This window comes from Empidonax traillii, unplaced genomic scaffold (assembly GCF_003031625.1).
Source record: "Empidonax traillii isolate 1590-97213 ecotype Southwest subspecies unplaced genomic scaffold, ASM303162v1 scaffold27:size3997909, whole genome shotgun sequence".
Lineage (NCBI taxonomy): Eukaryota > Metazoa > Chordata > Aves > Passeriformes > Tyrannidae > Empidonax > Empidonax traillii.
In genome coordinates, this window is record NW_020955220.1 from 1529638 (window position 1) to 1550288 (window position 20651).

Sequence of the window (20651 nt, forward strand, 5' to 3'; positions counted from 1 at the left end):
TGGCTGAGCACAGAGGTGTCTGTGTGTCTCTGGAAGAGATAGTGGCTGTGGTGAGGACTGGGATAGCACTGACAGGGCACAAGGCTACCAGGTCACACCAGTGGAGCATGTTTGCAGGTGCTCCAGTACAGAGTCTGGGGCTGCAGCCACTGTGAGAGACAGCAAGAGACAGCAGAAGAGACATGCTGGGAGTCAGCAGGAGCTGCAGAAGCCCGTGCCATTCGGGCTGCTTCGAGTGGCTAATCACCTGCTCTGCTAAAGCCCTTATTTCTCATTGAACATGTCTGGCTACAGCTTCTGCCTGTTGCTCCCGGTTCTTTCCCTGCTGGATTCAAGAGCTCTCCAGTCACAGTGATTGTCTCCCACAAAGGTCCTTCCATGTGGCTGTCAAATACCTCTTTATTTCATTTCTGATGACCCCCTTTTGCAGGGTGCCTCGCTGAGCACCGGGCTTGCTGCGTGACTGCCTGCTGCAGGATTCTCATAGCCAGCATGATTGTGTCCAGGCACAGGGAACCTGCTGTGGGGCACTGCCATAGGGCAGGAATCACCTCTGCCCTCTGCATTTGCCATGGTGAGCCAGGGTGCCAAGCAAGCCCACTAAGCTGGGATGCCAGTGGGACCACCACACATGTGCAATGCTGTGCTGGTGTGCCCTTGTGCACCCCAGAACTGCAGATGCACTTTGCCTGCCCGTGGTCCACAGCCCCACAGCCAGTGCCTGGCTGCAGCCTGGCACGTGCATGTGCGCTCAGGGCAAGCACCCCTGCTGCTGAATTGTTAGCTTGTCCCAGGTTTAGTAACCCCCTGGGTAATTATGAGCACAAACTGCAAGCCGGTTCCCAACGCCCTCCCCGAGGCTGGCAGGTACAGCACACACACGCCGACAGGAAGCCAGCTCGAGCATGCCAGGACTGCGAATGGCACTGGGCACACCGGCTCCCTGGGGCTCTAAACCCAGCACGCCAGGACAGCGGGGGCTTGGCTCTGGCCGTGAGCGCATGCACACCCACCAGCAGACACAGGCAAGGCTGCTGGCATGCCAGCACACCGTGCACATGCACCCGCACACCCATGTGCACACATGGGTGTGCTCACACGATGGGCACAGCTGGGCACGCAGCGTGGTGTGCGCACACGCGGCTCTGCAGGTGCGCGTGCCGTGTCAGCTGGGATGTACTCGCACCATGGCACCCCTGAGTACACACACATAGTGTGCAAGCATGGCACGAGTGCTGGGAGGACCCTGCATGCTGCAGCCCCCAGCCCATGCTACTGGCACCTGGTGGAGTGATTTTCCACTTATGGGTCTGCAAGGTGCCCCCCAATACCTGCTGTTGGAGCTCCTCAGTGCCATTCCCATGGATGCTGCCACCCTGCTGGGCTAGTATGTTTCTCTAGGGAGAAGAGCAGACAGCAGGCAGCTTTGTATGGCCATAAGAGACAGGCCTGCAACAGTCCGTGGGCCCTGTGCTGGCCCAGATGTCTCCATCCCACCCCTTTGGTTGTGCTTGCACAGGGGACATGGTGGGGCAAGCACTCAGGGGTGGGACACGCGTCTCTGGAAGGAGCTGCAGAAGGGAGCATGGAGCATCAGTGAAATGAGCTGGGATATATGAGGGGACGTTCACAGGGACATCTGCAGAGTGGTGAGGTAGGGCACAGGCGCTGGGGCATAGGGAGCCTGGCTGTGTGGTGCGTGGGGGGATGCGCAGGGAGCGGTGGCGGCGGTGATGGGGACAATGCACAGGAAATTAGAGCGAGCAGCAGCCAGACACACTGCTGGGGGAAGGGAGCTGCTGCGCTCCACTGAGGGCTGCATGCGTGCGGGGGGAGGCTCTTCTGCTGAGCGGGGGCCAGCGTGAGCAGCAGCCACCTCCTTGCACACCTGGGACCTCCCTTATCCTCTCCCCAGTACAAAGATACCTCAGTTTTCCCTGGCCCTTGTTCCTGGGGCCCCATCCATGCTGACCCAGCTCCCAGGGAATGGGGACCCCCTTGAAGCTGGCAGCCCTGACACTCCCTGTCCCTCTGCATGGTGTCTCATCTGCCACTCCAGGATCTCCCTGGAGAGAAGGGAGCAGGATGCTGGGGAGAAGTCTGCCCCTTGCTTGCACTGCAAAGGTGGAGGGGTGTCACAGGGCTGTTAAGCTGTTAGTGCTGTGTCCAAGCAGGGTAAGACTGTTTGCTGCAAGTGCCAGATGACCCCCATGGCTCTTGCAGGGACAGTACTGCTCTGGGAGCAGGACAGGAATCCACCCAGGATCAGCTGGAGCACCCATGAGTCTGTCCCCTCCAGCAAATTCCAGACGGTGCAACACAAACAGGGTGCAGGTGAGCAGAGGTGCTGACTCAAGGCATTAACCTCCACGATACTCCATTGGGACTGTCATTCCTCTTTCTAGAGCATCATGAAGGCCAAAACACCTGTACATAGCCTGGTGGGTGCACAGCACATGCATACACACACTGTCAGCACACTCACATGCACCTACCTGCACACATACAACAGCCTGCATGCAGCCACCCCATCTGCACACCCTCCCTGTGCACACAGCGTGCTGCCCAAATGTGCACACAGACCATGCACACATACACACACCTGCACTCACACGTGCATGCAGCAATAGGCATGCACCCCATCACATACCCCTGCTGCTTTTTGACACGGGGAGAGGGCACGTGCTGTCACCACAGCATGCTGCGGGATCCCTCAGCTGCCAAGCCTCCTGCCTGGCACTGCTTTCTCCTCTGCAGGGACTGTGCTGGGACATCCCTGCTCTGAGGGTCTAATTTCCACCCTAAATGTATTCATGGATAATTTATCCTCAGTTGTTCCTGTGCTAATGTTGTCTTTTAGCTGAAATAGCTCTCCTCCTCCCTGGCGTTCACCCTGATGATGTATTTTTAGTGAGTGCTCCGTTTCCCCACAGCCTGCTGGGCACGAGCCGCTGTCCTTCCTTCACAGGTTTTCTGGGCTCTGCCTCTCTTGGCAGCCCTGCCACACCTCTGATCCTCTCTCAGGCTGGCTCCAACACAGGCAGGTCCCCCAGGGCCCATGCAGGGATGTAAGCAGGTCCTCAGTCCTGCCAGAAATGCTTCTCCTTGTTCCTCCTAGCATTGCTTTTGCCTTTCCCATGTCTACATGCCTGTTGTGCAGTGGCTTGCAATGATGGACTCCCATGCTCAGCTGGCTGCTTGCTTGGTCCCTCTTCTCCCTGCTATCCCCTCCCTGTCATTGTCCCACAGTATCTAACCTCCTGTCTTGCCTGTAGACATCTGCCCTCTCAGGTCCTGCACCCCAGGCCAGCTCACTGTTCCCATGTCCCCTGAACACCTCCCACTCTGGGGGGCTCTTTGTGCCAGTGCTGGTAGTGACCTGGCAATTGTCACCCATCCCGGCAGCTTCCTATGAGCTGTTGCCTCCTAGCACACTTCCCCAGTCTCCTCCTTCTACCAACACCCTATCAGGTACTCACTGGGCATGGGAAACCCTGGGAAGGCAATATCAACACAGAGGTCAGGTCAACTCTGAAGTGTGTTTAATCTTCTCTTCCAGTCCTCTTCCTCACAGGTTTACTGCACCCTTGCCAGCAGCAGGTTCTGAAGGCTGGGCCCCAGACAATGCTCACCCAGGGGGGCCTCAGGGGTGCCTAGCCCCTGCCCTGGGAGCCCCAGCCCTTTGGCTCTCTCACAGCCCAGCCCCTGCCTCTGCACAGCCTCCCTGGGCCCTGCATGGTCCCCAGCCTCTCCTGTCACCGTGCTCAGTGCCCCCAGGTCCTTGCTTGGACTCTTCCTGTCGCCGGGACATCATTAGAAATGTTAATTATTTATTATCACTAAAAGCCCTTTTTGCTGCATTGCTGTTCTCTGCCTATCTCTCTGACCCTGTAACCGGATCCGCCTGTGCTTGCCTCCTGCCTCGCAGTCCCTGTCCCTGCTTTCCCTCCTACCTGCTGGGACACAGGGTAGGGGTGTGAGTCCATTCCTCCATCTCCCTGTAGGACATGGTCCTATGGACTGGACTTGTCCCTCTGGGATCCCAGAGCCATGACTGGTATGGAGATGCACCTGTACTAGTGCTCAGCCTGGGGACTGCCCCATCCCATGCCAGGAGAGGTGACAGAAGGACAAAGGAAGGGCGTGTCTGGTGCTGCGATGGAGTCAGGGACCATCAGCTCTTCTTGGCCAAGGACAATGGGGTCCCTTCCCAGCACTGGGATGGGGCTCCCTGGCTGGGAGGTCTCAGCAGGCTGTGCTATAGCCCTCCCAGGAAGAATCCCCAGCTGCGGAAAAGCAAAGAGGCTACAGGGGAATCTGGGGTGCTGCTGGCAGCCAGGAGGTGCTGGCAGGACCCATGGGACTGGTGCACACTTGGGGCAGCTAGCTCTTTCGGAGATGCCAAGTAGCTACAAGGAGGCAGAGGGAAGCCCAGCCTGCCCAGCTCAGCATCCTCTGCCAGGGCTCCTAAAAGATTTATCAGCTTCGAGTGGATCCCATTGATGAATCAATTAAAATCTATCAAAAGCAGCCAGGTTCTTTCCCATGGGGCAGAGCTGGCACTGCATGCAGCAGCACTGCCACAGCCAGTGCTGGGAGAGATCGAGAGCTGCTTCTAGTTGTAACATTCCAGAGCACTGTCTGACAGATAGAAATCGCCTCCTGACAGCAACTGTGCTTCCCAGAGCTGGCGATGACGCCATGGTACCTTCAAGGCAGGCTGTGAGAGTGCCAACGGGGGCCACCTCGAGTTGGGATAAAACCTGGATCCCTCCCAAGAGGTTTCCCCTGTTTGTTCCCCCAGTGTCCCAAAACAGCCAGGCTACCTGGGTTAGCAAGCTCCGCAGCCCTGGGACTGTCACAGGCCACCCCATGCTGCTGCACGGTCCTGCTCAGGGTGCTGGAAGGGAAGGCAATAGTAGGAAGGAGACCACAGCGGTAGCTCAGGGAGAGACGCTGGGGGCTGGCTCCCCGCGGGAGCGCGGGGAGGAGCACCCGGGCCGCTCCTGGAGCAGTATTGATTCCTGCAGCACAAGCACTGCCTTCTGTGCCTATTCATTGTCGATGTGCAGGAGAACAGGGAGCAAGAGAACCTGGCTCCCCCCTTCACAGTCAACCCACACTCCTGGGGCCCTACCGCTTCCCTGCCTGCCAGCCGCTGGCTGCACCGGTGTCTGCCCGCACCACCGCCTGCTTCCCTGCATTATACAGCACTGTCACGAGCTGCTGAGTCCCCAGGTGTTTGGTGCAATAATGCAAAGCAGATCTAATCCACCCCAGCCCTGAGCTCTGCAGTCCCCTCCCCACGGACTGAGTGTGTTCCCTGGCCAGGCGTGGGAGAGAGATCAAGGACTGTGGGGTGCTCTGGGTGTGCCCAGCACACTGGAGCTGACAGGAGATTTCCCCCGTTGTTCCTGTATGCCCCTTGCAGCTCCCCAGAGATTTTCTCTGCCAAAAACACTGTAAGAATTTGCTCTGCAGCAATAAATCAGAGGGATGCTCACACAAGCACGAGCCAGCACTGGACTCCCTGGGACCGGGGTGCAGTGAGGTACAAGAGGCAAGGCTCAGCCCCAGAATGTGGTTCATTCATTTCCCAGCTACTTGCAACTTGGTGGCATCCTGGGTCCTGTTGGCAGTTCTCGGAGCTTCCCAGGTTGTCTGGGCCCTTTGGGGCAAAAGCATTCATACATGTGGTCCCAAAAGGTCCCCAGGGCTGGCTGGGGTCTAACATGGCTGCAACAGCCTCAGTACCCCAGGACAAGGTAGTTCCCTGTTCCCAGACTATGCTTGGCTGTCTCTGTTCCTCCTGCTGAAATCCTGGCAAGGAGCTGGGTAGGGGCAGCCAAACCCCCTGGCCTCTCTGACACTTCCATGTGTGTGTTGAGCCAGCAAGTTCTCAGCTCCCTGAGAGCAATGAGAGTCATAGGGGCTGACAGGCTCTCTGGTGGCTGAGAGGAGGCTCCAAGGCTCAGAGAGAAAAGCCTGCTCAGGAAGGGCTGAGGTTGCCCAATGCTATCTTTCCTTCCCTTCCTAAGGGCCAGGACTCAGGCCAGCGCAGAGGTGCTGTGTGAGCACGAGCTGGATGCACAGCTCATTTGAGATCAGTCCCAGACCTGGAGCTACTAACAGCTCCTTTCTCTCCTGTGCTGCTCTTTTCAGCCTGTATCTTCCCATGGCCCCAGCTGATGTAGCTGCAGATGAACAGACAAGGAAAGCCAGGCAGCAACTCCCAGCTTGCTCTGCTGTCCCCTGGGAGGCTCAGACATGGCAGCTTTAGATCAAGGCTCTTCAGAAGGAAGAATAACCCCATCTATCAGCAGAGAGCGGCTGGCTGGCTCCCGACATGCACTCCCACTGAGCAGTGGGTTTTTGGGCAGAGGTGCTGGGACCATCAATGCAGAGCCATGGGATGCTGGGCAGGGTGCCGAGGGCATGGCTGGGCTGGGGGCAGACCAGACAGCAACAACGAACTGCCTGTCCCAGCACTGGGAGCAGTAGGAGCCCAGTGCCACCCTGCTTTGTGCAGATCCCCAGTTAGCGCTCAGGACATGGGATCTTCATGCCGTGGAAGACTCCCAGGACACCTGAGACCACTCTAGCCCAGGAGAAGGTGGGCCATGGTCAAGTAAAGCCCTACAGTCTCACTCTAGGGTTGCTGGCCTCAGGGACTGGTTCAGGTGGGGTGCCTTTACATCACTACCTTGCCCTCACCCATCTGCCCTTTCCCAGGGAGCATGGGGGTGTTAGCGGTGCAATGGGTCCCTAACCCCATGGATGGTGGTCTGGAGGGTACCACTGTGTCCCTCGAGGGAGACAGGAACAAGGACACAGTGGCTGAGGCTAGAGGAGATATGAGAAGATGTCTACAGCGGAGTAAAACAAGGGGGTCCTTCTGCATCCCACACCTCACAGTGTTCCTGCTGCCATGGAAACTGCTGTGGAGCATCATCCTGCTGCACCAGCCAGGGTGACCAGGCCACTGCAGTTCCCAGCCTTCTACGGGCTCTGTCCACACACACCAGGGTTGACAGAGTGGGAGAGGCTGGGTGCTCCCTGCCAGGCACTATCCCCAGGTCACCCTGGGCCTGTGATGGGATAGGGGCATCCCTGGGTGGGAGACCCACAGCACAGGAGGGATGGAGAAACTAGGGAAGTGCTGGCAGGGGGTGTCTGGTGCCATTCCCAGACAAACCCAGCTCCCATGCGGCCAGGGGCTCCACGCTGCTTGGCCTCCCACAAACATAAATCATTTTCTAATTTATAACATGAATAATTGATTTTGCCTCCATAGCTGGCGATAAATCTCCTGTGCGCACATGCATAAGAAAATAATAATAATGAAAGCGATCAGGATCTGCTGCCATCGATTACCTGCGAGAGGGAACATGGTCCCCTGTGTGGCACAGCAGGCTGGGACAGGGGCTGCTCCCCAGGGGATGCCTGGCATGACCCTTCCTTGTCCTGCACAAGGACACGTGTTTGATGTGGGATGACTGTACCTATCTGAGTCTGAGCCCGTGTGGCTGTACTGGGACCCACACTGGGCAGTCAGGAATATCCAAGTACTTCAGGGCATCCCAGACCTCAAGTATCAGCAGTCCTAGCCTTGTAGCCGCACCTAAGGAGGGATAAGATGCTTGGCATAGTCCCATGCATGGATGCCTCATTCAGTGCCTCAGTGGCACCTTGCCAAGGTGGCCCGTGACCAGTCTCCTGTCCCTCGGCAGCCGCACAACCCCTGGGGAGCTGCAGAAGCTGCGCTGGCTGCCGCCTGCCCTGCTCCCAGTGGTGTGTACGCCATGGAACATTCCTCCTTCTCGGGGCATCTCCTCTCTGGTACTCACACCATGAGGCTGGCTGGGAGACAGGTGTTTGGGAATTGCATCGGAGAGCTTCGGCTCCCCAGGAAGCAGGTCCTGGGATAGGGGGTGCGCAGAGACACCCCGTCCATCAGCCAAACAAACCAGGGTGGCTGCACCAGCTTGCCCAACGCTCCCATAGCCCAGTGTCCCCACGTCTGCCCCGGCACAGGGAGCGCCGCCGCTCCCGCCCGGCGTGCGACGTTAAACGGTAACGGGAGACCAACGGCAGCTTCCGTGGGACCCACCCGTGTGCGGGTGCGGGGGTCGCTCTCCCTCCTGCAGCCCTGTGTCCGCCACCCTCCCAGCCACTAGCCTCCTCCCTCCGGCTGCCGGGCGGTGCCGGGGGAGGACGGGCTGCCGTGGCACCGAGGCTGCCCGCGGGGACTCGCAGAGGACCGTGCGGGCCGTCGGCGGCCCCTGTGCCCACGGGCGTGGGGGAGGAGCGGCGGCCCGGGGCGCGGGGCGGAGCCGGAGCCGCACTACAGGTCCCGGCGCTCCCCACGGCGGGGCGGGCCCGGCGCGGCGGAAGCGGCGGAGCGGAGCGGAGCTGAGCGGCGGGGACCCGGCGCGGCCATTGGTAACGGCGGCGGCCTGGCGGGCGGCACGGCCCGGTACGGCCCGGCACGGCCCGGCGGGGCTCTCGGGACGGGGGCACGGCAGCCCGGGGTGGGCACCCTGCCCGGTCCTGGCACTGCACGCTGTGCTTCTGCCCTCCTCTTCTCTACTCTGCTGTCCCAGCCATGATCCTTATCCCCTGTCCTAGCCCTGACCCCCATCCCTTCTCCCGGCCTCGACCCCCATCCCTTCTCCCAGGCCTCAATCCCACTCTCTCTCCCAGCCTTGTTCCCCAACCCCTCTCCTAGCCGTGTCACCCACGCCCTGCCCTAGCCCTGATCCCCCACCTGAAGTCCCATCTCCCCCAGCCTGCTGGCTTGCAGCCCCTGGCATACCCGGATAACATGGCACGTTGCAGACCCCGTAACTCTCCCCACTGTGCAGAGTCCCAGGGTGATGCCGGCAGCGTTCAGCCCTTGAGTGCGGGGGAGTTGCACATATCCCTGGGTGCTCAGTGTGCCAGGCTCCCATGCCTTATAAAGCACGTCTGGTGCTCACAAGTGCTGGACGCTGTTTCTCATGGCTGCTTGCCTGCCCCCGGCCCTCCATCCTTCATGCTACATGCCACCTGGGAGGCTTTGTGTGCTGCCTGTTGTGATGGTGTCACATGCTCTGGCGTGGCTCACGGCATGATGCTGGGGGTCAGATTCTGCCCCTTGCACATTTTGGGGTGGTCTTGCTTTCTGGTCTGAGTGCACTGTGTGGCTCTGGGCCTTGCTTTCCAGGCTGCTCTTGCCCTCTGAGTAGCTGCTTTGGGTTATTTTACTTTCATTTTCTCAGGCTGAGTCTGGCTTTGCTTCCTGGTTACATTTCTTGGATCCTTTGAATGATGTATCTGCTCTGGAAGGTGTTTGCAACAACTCTCTGCTCAGTTTCATCTGCACAATTTTCACATTTAATTACAATTCATTATTTAAGTGAAAATTTGGGAGCTGGTATAAAATGATACCCCTGAAACTTCAGCTAAGTTGTCTCTTGCCCAGCAGTTCTTCTGAAATAACTCTTCTGGACAAGCCAGCATACATCATTCAGAAGCCCATTGCGGTGGGTATGCAGGCTCCTTCACCTGCCAGTTTTGTTCTCCACTAGGGATAGGAACAGGGTTTATCCTGTGCCTGGCTCTGGTTTTGTTGTCCTTTCTTGCACAGAAAATTAGTGGCTGATTTGCTCTACCATCACCAAGGCCCTGGTTTCTCCTCAGCACTGTGTGTCAGCAGGTTAATAGGTTCATCCCCACACCGGCCGTGCTGGCCAGGTGATTATGTCTATGTGGAGATGCTGGTTTTGCTTTCCCTGCAGCTGTTTTTGCGACGCCTCTGCCTCATTTGCATTTTTCTGGTTAAACCCAGTGATTTTTCCCTTTTGAGTCATCTTTATTTTTGAGCCATCATTAATTTTCTCTCCCTACTTGTTTATTAATAGACCTTTTCACTTTTGTGCTGATTCTGCCTGGGTATATTTGTAAAGTCCTTTGTATTCCCCTTAGTGCTCTGGTTGTTAACTCCTTTTGCTTGTTTGTTGTCCCTTTTTCCCCCTGCAGCTGTGAGGGGACACTATTGACTTACAAATCAGCTTTCTGTCTGGAATGTTCCTGTTTTCTTGTTCCAGGTATCTCCTAAGAGCATCTGTTCTAGGTATCTCCTAAGAGTATTGCAGATGAAAGGCACGATTGAAATCTCTCTTTCTCAGCGCCTTTGCCACCTTTGCCACCTCCTCACGTAGCCAGTGTTTGTTGTGGCTACTGGAGTGCATCTTTCTCCTGGCATCAGGGGACAGCGACGTCTTAAATCCCGTGGGGCTGCAGGCAGACATTGGATGGGATGCAGTTCTTTGCTCCTTGAAGCACTTTGCTTTGCCTCATAACAGTGGCTTTGTGTTCTTGCCTTTGCTCTGTCTCCCTCACCTGCTATTGAGCTGGGTGACTTCCCTGTCGCCGTCACCTGCTATTGAGCTGGGTGACCTGGGCTGGAGCTCTGCTGAGAGCAGGGGAGGTGCAGGGTAGCCAGAACTTCTCACAATCCTTAGCTAGGCTACCGTGTGCTGGTATTGGTGCAGTAGATGAGTGTGCCATGGCACGTGCCTGGCATGGGATGAGTCCTGCGAGCAGCGGGTTCCCCAGCGGAGCTGTTTAGACTCTCCTTGTACCTGCCTTTTTATTAATCTTGTTATTATAGTTATTTTTTTTCCCCTTCAAAGAGCCCAATCTGCTGCAGGCTGTAAAGAGTGACATTGTGGTGTGCGAGCTGCATGTCAAGGCTGCATGAGGTCTCCCAAGGCTCCTGATCCCCCACTATTGCCATCCCTGTTCACTGTCAAGGCTTTAAGGTTATCTACTCTATCGATGGGAATATGGATTGAGTGGAATTAGAAACCTCGAAAGCTAAAAATACAGCTCCCTGCCAGGAAATGCGGCAGCCTGCTGAGAGGGTGCTGCATGGCACTGAAACTTCTCTGGGAACTGGCATGCTCCATAAGAGCCCCACAGCCCAGCATCCATGCCTGTTCCCAGGTTGCCTGAACAGGACTTTGGCCAGCATCCCGGCAGGAGAAGGTGGCAGGACCCCCGGCTTTGCTGTCGGAGCCGCAATGTAGATGTCTTCACGTGCCAGGCAGGGATGCAGATGATGGAGGTTCTCAGCAGTGCGCTATGCATTGGGAAGCAGGATCTGTGACATAGCTAGTCCTGTCTTGCTCTTGTCTGTGGGGTCCTTCCCCGGAAGGATAGAGAAATCAGGGAGAAAACGCTGCCCGTGTGTGCTGCAGATGGTTGCTAGAGGAGAAACACAGGCTGGCACATCGACTGGGTAGCTGGCTGAGACCTCTTAAACAGTGCCAGGAGCATAAGCTCCCCACAAGCAGCATGAGCAGCATGTTCCTGGGAACAGTGCGAGGGAAGCCTGTACGTGCAGGGAGCTTTGGCTGCCACCTTGCTGATGCTCTAGCATTCTCCTGGCCGTGCCAGACTATGCTGTGCTGGGCTGGTGGGTTTTGCTTGCCAGGCAGCTGGGCAGCACACCCATCACTTTTACCATGGTACCGTTGCCTTTCCTTGCTTGCTACCACAATGCTGATCTGTTTTGCTAGTTGACTCCACAAAGCAGGACAACATCTGGGTCAGCACAGGCCTTTTTGGGGACGTGCTGCCCATTCTTGCCGGAGTTTGTAGGGCAAGCTTGGTCTCGGACTTTGGAAGTGGGAGGGTTGCTCTGCCCAGCATGGTGTGAATGAGACCCAAAGCCAGGGCCATTGCTCTGCCTCCCAGAGCATGAAATATGTCGGTGCCGACCCGTGGCTGTGGCATCGATGAAGTGTGTAATAGGCTGGGGGCAGGAGCTGTGCTGCCCTGTGGGGAAAAAACAAAGTGCTGCAGCATCCCTGCTGATGTGGGTCATCTACCACCTTGCCGTGCTTCTTCCCAGGCTGGGAGAAGTGGCTCTTCCCCAGCAGTGTGAGGCAGGTAGAGGCAAAGATATGTGGGGAGAGGATGCTCCCAGCACCAGCCGTCTGGCTAATGCTGCACCATCTGCTTTGGAGGGTGAGGCAAGGTGAATGACAAGCTTTCGAGGAGCCCATAAATCCTGCAGAGCAGGAAGGCTATTCTTGGAGGTGACATGGGATGTGCGTGGAGCAGTGCTGCTCCTGGTTGCCTCCCGTGCTGGAAATTCTTGGGAAGCAGAGCCTGGAGAGATCACTGGTGCCCCCAAGGCATTTGGTGATGTGCCATGGGCTGAGGCTCTGGGCTTGGCTGGGAAAAGTCCTTTAGCAGAACATGCTTCAACTTAGTTGGAAGCTCTCTGTGGTTGGAAGTGGTGATGCTGAGGGGGCTTCCAGTGCCCCCTCCCCTCCAGCATCCGGGCTGCCACTCGGTAAGAAAATGTATAATGCTTCGGTGTTGAAAAATGACTAATCCAGACCTTGGAAGGTTTGTAGGATACGTTCCTTTCTTGCGGTCGATAAAGATAAAGGGGATCGTTCTGCCAGCAAAATTAGTGTATCAAAAAGGGGGGGGAAAATGACAAGAGCTGCGGAGACAGAAAAATGATTGGGGCAGCCCTGGGATGGTGCCCAGCATCACCGCGGCGCCCGTGCCTGCACCTTGTGTTCCTGCCCACCTCCGCGGCACGAGGCGCAGGCGCCGCGGTCATGCCGGGGGGTACTGCCTACTCGGGCTTTTCCAGCGGTTTCCAGAGAGCCATGAGAGACTCATCTGTCATGCCAAGGCAACCTTCTGTCCATGCATCAGGAAGAGTGGATGATGCTGTGTGGCATGGGCAGCCCCAGCCACTTTCCAGCCAGTGGTTGGCCTCCCCTTGCCTTCCTGGCACCGCTTCTGGCTCTCGGTGAGGGGCCACGGAGAGCATTCGCGCCTTGGTCAGGGGCTCCGTGGAGGGGAGGCTAATGTACCGGAGGTGCCTCGGAAATGAGAGCCTTGGATGGGTTCCTGGCCCTATTGATCTGCCGGCAGTTTATGCATCCTGACATTCATAATCTCGGTCGGCGCTGATGGTCCAGATTAATGGGCCCAGGGGCTGTCCATCCGTCACTTCACATTAATTACTGAAGAGGTGTTTTTCCAGTGATTTACCTGACAGTGGCCCGTGATGAATCCCCCTAAACGGAGTGGGCAGTGATTAATCACGGCACCCCGGCCCAGCCCCACTCTGCCTTCCCCTCAACCACAGTGCAGCCCCCAGCACCATCCGTCTCCATAAACCCTGTCTGATGCATATTTATTGGGGCAGGGGGGCCTGGCCGCTTGCGGTGTGCCTGCTTCTGCCAAAGATGATGAAAAATAAATCTTTGTTGGGATGGGGCAGCAGGTGAGCAGGGCTGCAGTGTGCCAGGGTGGCAGCCGTGGTACCACACTAGGGCATCCCTGGGCTGGGGATTGGTTTCTGGTATTCTGTGACTACCGCAGGCTTCTCTGTGGTTTTTGATGCATGAGTAGTGCATGGTCTCTATGTTATGCTTTGGCTGCAGATGTTGGCCCTTTGGGCTGGAGGGTCCCAGGTAGCAGCTGCCAGAGGAGGGCAGGTGCCTCAGTGATGCTGACAGCGTTTCCCTACTTCTCCCGAGCCTGACACACCCCACCAGAGGCTGTAGGGGGTGTGTAGGGCTGTGGGGTGCTCCAGGTGCCAAACCCCATTTGCAGATATGCTACCGTGGGGCAGCATTAGGGCTTCACAATCCATCACTGCGTGCAGCTGCTGGGGGAGCAAGGGTGGGTGCTGGGCTGGGACCCCAGCTCTGACCCAGGCAGGGACTGCTCACTGTGCACTCAGCTGTGGGACCACTGGGACATGGGCAGGGCAGTGACACTGTCTCTCCTTGGCAGGCAGTGGTGGCACCATGCAGCAGGAGGCAGAGGGCAGCCGGCCGCGCCGCAGGAAGCCTGACATGGCCCTCTATGTGCCCAAAGCACGACGGGAGAGAGAGGCACAAGCAGCGCGCAGTGCACTGGTCCGGCACTGCCAGGAGTCTGAGAACAACCGCCGGGCACAGGACTCTTGCCAGGGCAGTGACGAGGGGCAGAGGCGAAGCCCCCGTGCCAGAACTCAGGCAGACAGAGTGGTAAGGAGGGAGAGCAAAGTGGATGCTACCACGAAGGAGCTGCAGGCAGCCTCTGCCAGGCAGTGCCAGAGGACGGGAGGCAGCTGCCCCATTGCACTGGAGAGCCTGGAGGCATCACCCCCTATGTGTGAGCCATGCCCAGGTCCAACTGTTGCCCAACCCTGGGACAGGCAGGACAAAGCGTCCCGTGATGAAGGATTCGGAGTGCTCAGCCGTGGCCACCAGATGACAAGGACTGATCTTCCATTCCCACCGAGTGCCCAGGCTGAGGCCATGAAGGCTACCCCCAAGCCTGGGGATCACCTCACTAGCCCAACACCTGACGCTAGTCCAGCACTGGTTTGTCAGACAGGACTCAGTGGCATGTTGGAGCACATGGGGGACAGCACCCCAGATCCAGCTGGGGACCTCTCCCAGAGCCTGAGAGAGGCTGTTTTGCAGTCAGCAGGAGTGGGCAACCAGGGCAGTGTGCCCGTGTTGGCAAGGGAGACACTGGCTCTGAAAGCCCAGGAGGAGGAGAGGGAGAAGGAGAAGGAGGGTTCTCTCCTGGCAGGACAGAGTGAGGGCTGTGCCACTGGGGTGTTAGAGGAAGGGGCAAGGTGGGGAGACATGGCTGAGCTTGCCGGAAAGAGCACCTTGTGTGCACCAGGAGCCAGCTGTGAACCTGTGTTCCTGAGGGGTAGCACAGGCCATGTGCCAGTACTCCCAGGGGAGAGCAACCCAGGGCAGGGCATGGGCAGCCCATCCCAGCTCCTGTCTGTCACAAAGGAGAGCACTACTGGTACCGGGAGTCTCGGTGGGGAGAGCAGTCTGGTAGCTGCTGCAGAGGAATTGGGCAGCACTTCTGCCTGCACAGACAACAGCACTGGGGCTGAGAGTGGCCCAGGGAATGGAGCACCTCTGGAGAACTGTGAGCCCTCACCACTCCTGGAACTGCTATGCCATGGCGTGGAGGGGCTCTTGCCGGCGTCCTCGGCCAAGGAACTGGCAGGGGCAGATGAGGATGTTGGTTCACCGCAGAAGCACCAGTGCGCCCAGGAGGCTGAGAAGGAAGAGAGAGGTCTCCACAGCAGTCCCCCAAATGAAGGACAGACCAGTGCCGGTGCTGGAACTCTGAGCCAGGCTAGCCCAGGTGCTGAGGAGAGCTGGGATGTGCTGTTCAATGATGATGGGGACTGCCTGGATCCACGCCTGCTGGAGGAGGTACTTCCTGCAAGCCAATGTTTGTGGGGATTTGCAGGGTGACTGCTGCCCAATGGGATCTGGGGGTTGTCTGTTCCTGTGTTCTCTGGGGTGAGTGAAGGGGTGTGTGGGCTGCATTCAGGGCATGCAGTCAGCCTGGCTGTGCTGCCTGCTGTCACCGCCAGCCATTCCTGAAGGCATGAGCTGCCCGTGGTGCCAAAACACCTGGGACCTCCACCTTGCCCCCTGGCAGGTTCCCATCCTATCCTGCAGTGCTGATGAAGGCTGGAGAGATTGTCTCTTTATAGTCCTTAAAGTGCACCCAGTAAAACCTGCTCGAGTGCCGTAAACTGCAACTACACCCTGATGAAACCAGGGTTGGTGATAAAGAAATGGGCTGACATGTATGGGCTCCTACTGAAACAGCAAAGGGATGTTTCCTCGAAACTATGGCTTCTTAATCATCTGTGGCTCATTACCATTCCCTCCTGCATGCATGCAGCTGAATTTACTACAGTTGGCTGCTTAGCAGCAGCACCCACACTGTTTTCCTGCCATTCATGAAGAAAGCTCAGCTTCTGCAATGAGACTAGATATCCCTTATTGCATTTTAAATCAGTAGTGTCAAAACGGTAATTTTCCGAATGACATTAATGTACCTGAAGTAACAAACAGTGCTAATATTTTTAAAGCCAATGTCTGTCCACCCCGGGCTGGAAGCAGGGTGTGAAGTGGTGGGTGGTGCCTCCATAACAGCATCCGTGAAGGGAGGAGATTAACTCAAGAGCGGCCTTATTAGGGTACGCTGATACTCATCTTGTCCTCGTGGCCTTCCTTGGGCTGGTGTGCCCTCTCTGAGCCTGGCGTAGTGCTGAGAAGGTGTATGGGGCACACAGGGCTCAGCCTGGGGGAATGTGGAAGGGCATTGGGTACTCCCATCCTTGCCTGGCTGTGCTCCCATCAGCTGTGGTCCCCCACCCTCCCAGAGCTAGGATGGCTGTGGTGCATTGCTGCTCTAAAGGAAGCTGCTGCATGTGGTGCTGGCTTTCTGTGGGCTGGTGCCATAGACATGGCTTTGTCCTCGGAGTAGGAAGGTCAGGGACAGTCTGTGTTATGGCACAGCTGAAGGATGCTGTGGACAAGGTTGTGCTGTGCAGTACTTCAAGGAGTATCCATATTAGCTCCCCCACGCACAAGCTCTGAGCCAAGTTTGAGCTTTCCAGGGATCTTCGCAAAATGGGTGAAAAAGAACCTGAAATAGGAATTTATCAATTAAAAGTTGCCATCCTTGTCCCCTGCCAATTTCCATGTGGATTCTGGTGCTTCCTGAGCCCTCTGAACTCTCGGCAGGGGGATGTGGCTGCTCTGGGAGGGTACAGGCTCTCAAGGAGATGGAGTTGTTGTTAATTAACAAAAAGGAGAAGAGAATTAGTAGCGTCTTCCTTGTAACCAAATCCTTATGCGATGCAGATAGCCAGCAGAGAGCAAGATTTATGACGTTCTGTGTGGAGGAGAGATTTCTGATAGCGGATGGCTCTTTAATCTAGCAGGAAAAAAATACTGTAGTGAGTGCCATTGGCTGGAAGCTGAAACCAGACAAATTCAGAGCAGAAATCAGTTTCAACACAGAGAGTAATTAAGTACTGCGACCATTTCCTTGCAGGCTCAGTGGACTCACCATCAGCCAGTGCGGCATGGTGGGGGCTGCGGTGCATGTGTGCCAGGGACTGTGGTGTAAAGGAGCAGCCACCAAACCCCCTAACGTGTTCTGGCAAGGGTGCATCTTTAGAGAGCAGTGAGATGTGATGGACAGGCTTCATTTTCCCTGTCATCTGTCTGTCATCAGTGAACCTTTCCAAGATGCCTGCCGGGACCGTGGGCTGTACCCTGGTTCCCACTCCCTGGGAAGCTGGGGAGCTGCAGGCGTGCTGCATGCTGGGGCTGGCAGCGCCGGGGGACCTGTTGAGCCTTGCCTGCCGCGTGGTTGAGCCCTGCTGCCAGACGGCTCCTGTCCTTGCTGCCCCGCCACACTTGGTGATTTGTGAAGGTCAAGGACTGCTCCGGCACTTTGCGCTCCTGCTCTCTAATCATCTTCCCGGTGCCTGGTGCTACCCGAGTGCTCTGCTCCCTCAAGCGGCACTGTAGGGCTTCATCCTGCCAGCGAATGGCTCCCTCGCCTACCTTGAGCAGGCACAGGGTGCCTGCTGAGTGTGCTGCCCAGCACGGGGGTGATGGTGCGGCAGGTGGCTCTGCCGACAGGGCTGGCCTGTCCCGTGAGCTCCATAACTCAGCTCTACCCTCCGCGAGCATCCAGCCGTCCTGGCAGCACTCCTTCACCTGCCATGAATCCATCTTTCCCATAAAATTGTCGGAATGAGCACTTTTTATCGACTGAGCTGGCTGGGATTTATGGACTCTAACCTTGCAGCCGTGGTGTGCTCCACTATGATCGCTCAGGGGATCAGGCTGGGAACCTGGCTGAGTTATGTACCTGTTTCCTGGCACCATGCCAGCCCCACGCTCCAGGGGGAACAGGGGAGCTGTCAGCAGCTTTGGATGGCACCTGTCTGGTGTCTCAGCTGCAGGGGTGCAGCAAGCAATGCAGGATGGCCCACTGGGCAGGAGTTGATGCAGAGTGGCCTACCGGCACTGGTGCTGTGAGATGGAGGGAGATAGGGGCTGGCTGCATCTCTGTACTGTGGCAGTGAGAGGCTGCTGCTCGTGTTTTAAAATAAAGGATGAACAATGGGCGAGGTAGAAAAGTGCTACAACTGTCATCTTTTAGGGCTGGAGAAAGTGCCCCATTGTGAGATGCTACAGGCACACAACCCATTTAGCTTAGCAAGAAGAAGATTGAGAAGGGACTTGATAACATTAGTAAGTGCTGTCACAGGGAAGGGACCAGGAACTGAGGGTTCTTTAATCCAGTAGAGAGGCAGAACAAGAACTGCCAGGTGAAAAGTGAAGTCAGACAAATTCAAATGAGAAATAAGAGTAAATTTTTAGCTGCACAGGTGATTAACCACCAGAACTTGCTCTTCAGGGGAGTGCTGGCTTTTCATTTTGGCATCTGGGGTGCTGATGGGCTGCTCCATGCAGCCAGGTCATGCTAAGCCTGGTGCTTTCATGTGGCAGGCAGACATCAGTCTTTCCTCCTGGCATTGCTGTGCTGCTCCTTGTTCTTCCCTAGAAGTATTTCAGGTCATCACATCACTGTGGAAGGAGGGGTGTGCTTGGAAGTGCATGCACTGTTTCACCCCTGCCATTCCTACTGTGCCCCTGGCAGAGCCACAGAGTGTGGCAAGTGAAGAGATGCTGGTAATGGGAAAAGCAAGTGCATGGCATGAGAATGCTAGTCAATAACTCCTAGTTCTCAATGCCACGAATCCATCTGCAATGCTGGGATGGGGTTCAGGGGGCTGGGCCACTTTCTGGGGAGTGCTTGCCATGGATTGGGAACTGCTGTGGGGTAGGTGGGCATGGGTTGCTCAGTGCTGTGCCTTTCCTACCACTGCAGCTCTCAGGGGGTGAGAAGCACCAGGAGAACCTGCAGTCACCCCGCTTCGACTACTACAGGGCTGAACCCACTGCTCCAGACATCAGCGATGATGAGCTGCCCCATGTCATTGAGATCTACGACTTCCCCTCGGATTTCCGCACTGAGGACCTAATGCGTGTCTTCTGCAGCTATCAGTGAGTCTGCCAGAAATGCTGTGTCCCTGGTGCTGAGGTTCCCTGCCTGGGCTATGCTCCAGACCCACGCTCACCAGGTGCCAGTGCCTTGCTAACCTTCCCTCTCTTTGGCAGGAAAAAGGGCTTTGATATTAAATGGGTGGACGATACGCACGCCCTGGGCATCTTCTCCAGCCCCATAACAGGTACTGCTCCTGGTTTGGGTGTGGGCAGAGGGGAGGCATCCCTCTCCTGCAGCTGGATCCTGGGCATAGGACTGATGCTGCACCTGAACTTGCTGCTCTCTCCCTGCAGCACATGATGCCCTCAGCACCAAGCACCTGATGGTGAAGACGCGGCCGCTCTCCCAGGGCACCCGCGCCTCTAAAGCCAAAGCCAGGGCATATGCTGGTGAGTGATGGTGCCCTGGGCCAGCTTGTGCCATCGTGCTTGTGCTGCAACATCATCCTGATAACTGGGGAGGGACAGGGCAGCCAGCACGGCTCTGCAGCCACGTCAGCTGCTCCGTCCCTCCCAGGATGCCCCACAGATGTCCCCAATCTTCACTTTCACAGAGTACCTGCAGCCAGCCAAGGAGCGCCCTGAAACATCAGCTGTCCTGGCCAGGCGGCTGGTGATCGGTGCCCTTGGGGTACGCAGCAACCAGACTCCAGCCCAGCGAGATGCAGAGCGGAGGAAGCTGCAAGAAGCTCAAGGTGAGTTTTGAATGCCTGGAGGGGCTGCAGTATGGGGAGGCCCTCCTTGTGGATGCCCCTTCTCACAGGGTGCTGAGTGGGAGGGAGTGCACCATGGTGGACTCCAGCCACTTCCACGAGGAAGTGTGTAGCTGTGGGGTGATGGGGACATGGAATTAACCCTTTTGTCTTTGCAGAGAGGAAGCGCCTGGAGAACAAGCAGCGGGAGGATGCCTGGGAGGGCCGGGACTGAGCCAGGAGGCTGCACTTTCAGCCCCACTGGAAACCCCCCTGAGGTGCCTGGGCCCGTCTGTAGGCAGGCAGGGCACTCTGTATCTCAGAGCTGGGACAGATCCTGCACCACATCCAAAAGCATCGGGCGGTTCCACCAAAAGGGCTGAGTGGGACGTGTGCGGGATTGTTGCTGTGGGAATGCTGTTGCCATCAGACATCACTGCCCACCCTACCCCGGGCAGGATCCCCGGGGCTGCCAGCTGCAGTGGGAACAGGAGGGGGATGCAGGGAACTCATCAGAGAGCAGGAGAGCTGTAGCCCTGGCCACCTGGCAGGGCCTTATGAATGAGAGTTTCTCTCCTTTATTTTGCTAATAAATACCATATATTTTATTTGCTTGGGTTGGTTGTGGCTCCCGTTTCCTTCGTACCGGAGAAAGGTATGCATGCTGGGGGCGCCTGGGAATGTCCACCCCTCCCGGGTGGTGGGTGTCCCCAGTGGGGAGGGGGGATGTGCAGGCAGGAGGGATCGGGCAGGGCGGCAGGCAGGAATGTGCTGGCAGGATCTCTGTTTACTTCCGCGGAGCAGCTGTGGCCCTGAACAGCAGGGCCCTTGTCAGAACACGGGTAGGGCCACGTTCCTGGCCCTGCACGGGGCTGTGATGTGGCCACTCTGCCAGCCATGGTGGGCTGGGGGCTTCCTGCCCCGCCCCAGGGTGGAGGCCAGTGGCTGGGACCTGCCTTTGGCTCCTCTGCTTTGCATCGTCTCTCAGCATCTGAAAAACAGCTCTGTGTGCCCCAGCATTCCTGCCCTGTAG

General features: G+C 57.2%; 1 protein-coding gene across 4 annotated transcripts; it reads left to right on the plus strand.

Annotated features, from left to right (window-relative positions):
- Positions 1–5310: 5310 nt before the first annotated feature.
- Positions 5311–20212, plus strand: R3HCC1L (R3H domain and coiled-coil containing 1 like). 4 transcript variants are annotated; one of them, XM_027908565.1, is made up of 7 exons: positions 5311–5314; positions 14285–15254; positions 18751–18926; positions 19041–19111; positions 19221–19316; positions 19481–19621; positions 19798–20212. In XM_027908565.1, the coding sequence occupies exons 2-7, from the start codon at positions 14325–14327 to the stop codon at positions 19851–19853; spliced, it is 1470 nt and encodes a 489-aa protein (XP_027764366.1). In that variant the 5' UTR covers positions 5311–5314; positions 14285–14324; the 3' UTR covers positions 19854–20212. The 4 variants fall into 4 exon arrangements, with proteins under 4 accessions (XP_027764366.1, XP_027764351.1, XP_027764372.1 ...); XM_027908550.1 differs by lacking the exon at positions 5311–5314 and adding an exon at positions 8402–8442 and having other exon boundaries at positions 13816–15254; XM_027908571.1 differs by lacking the exons at positions 5311–5314; positions 14285–15254 and adding exons at positions 8402–8442; positions 13816–14051.
- Positions 20213–20651: the final 439 nt, after the last annotated feature.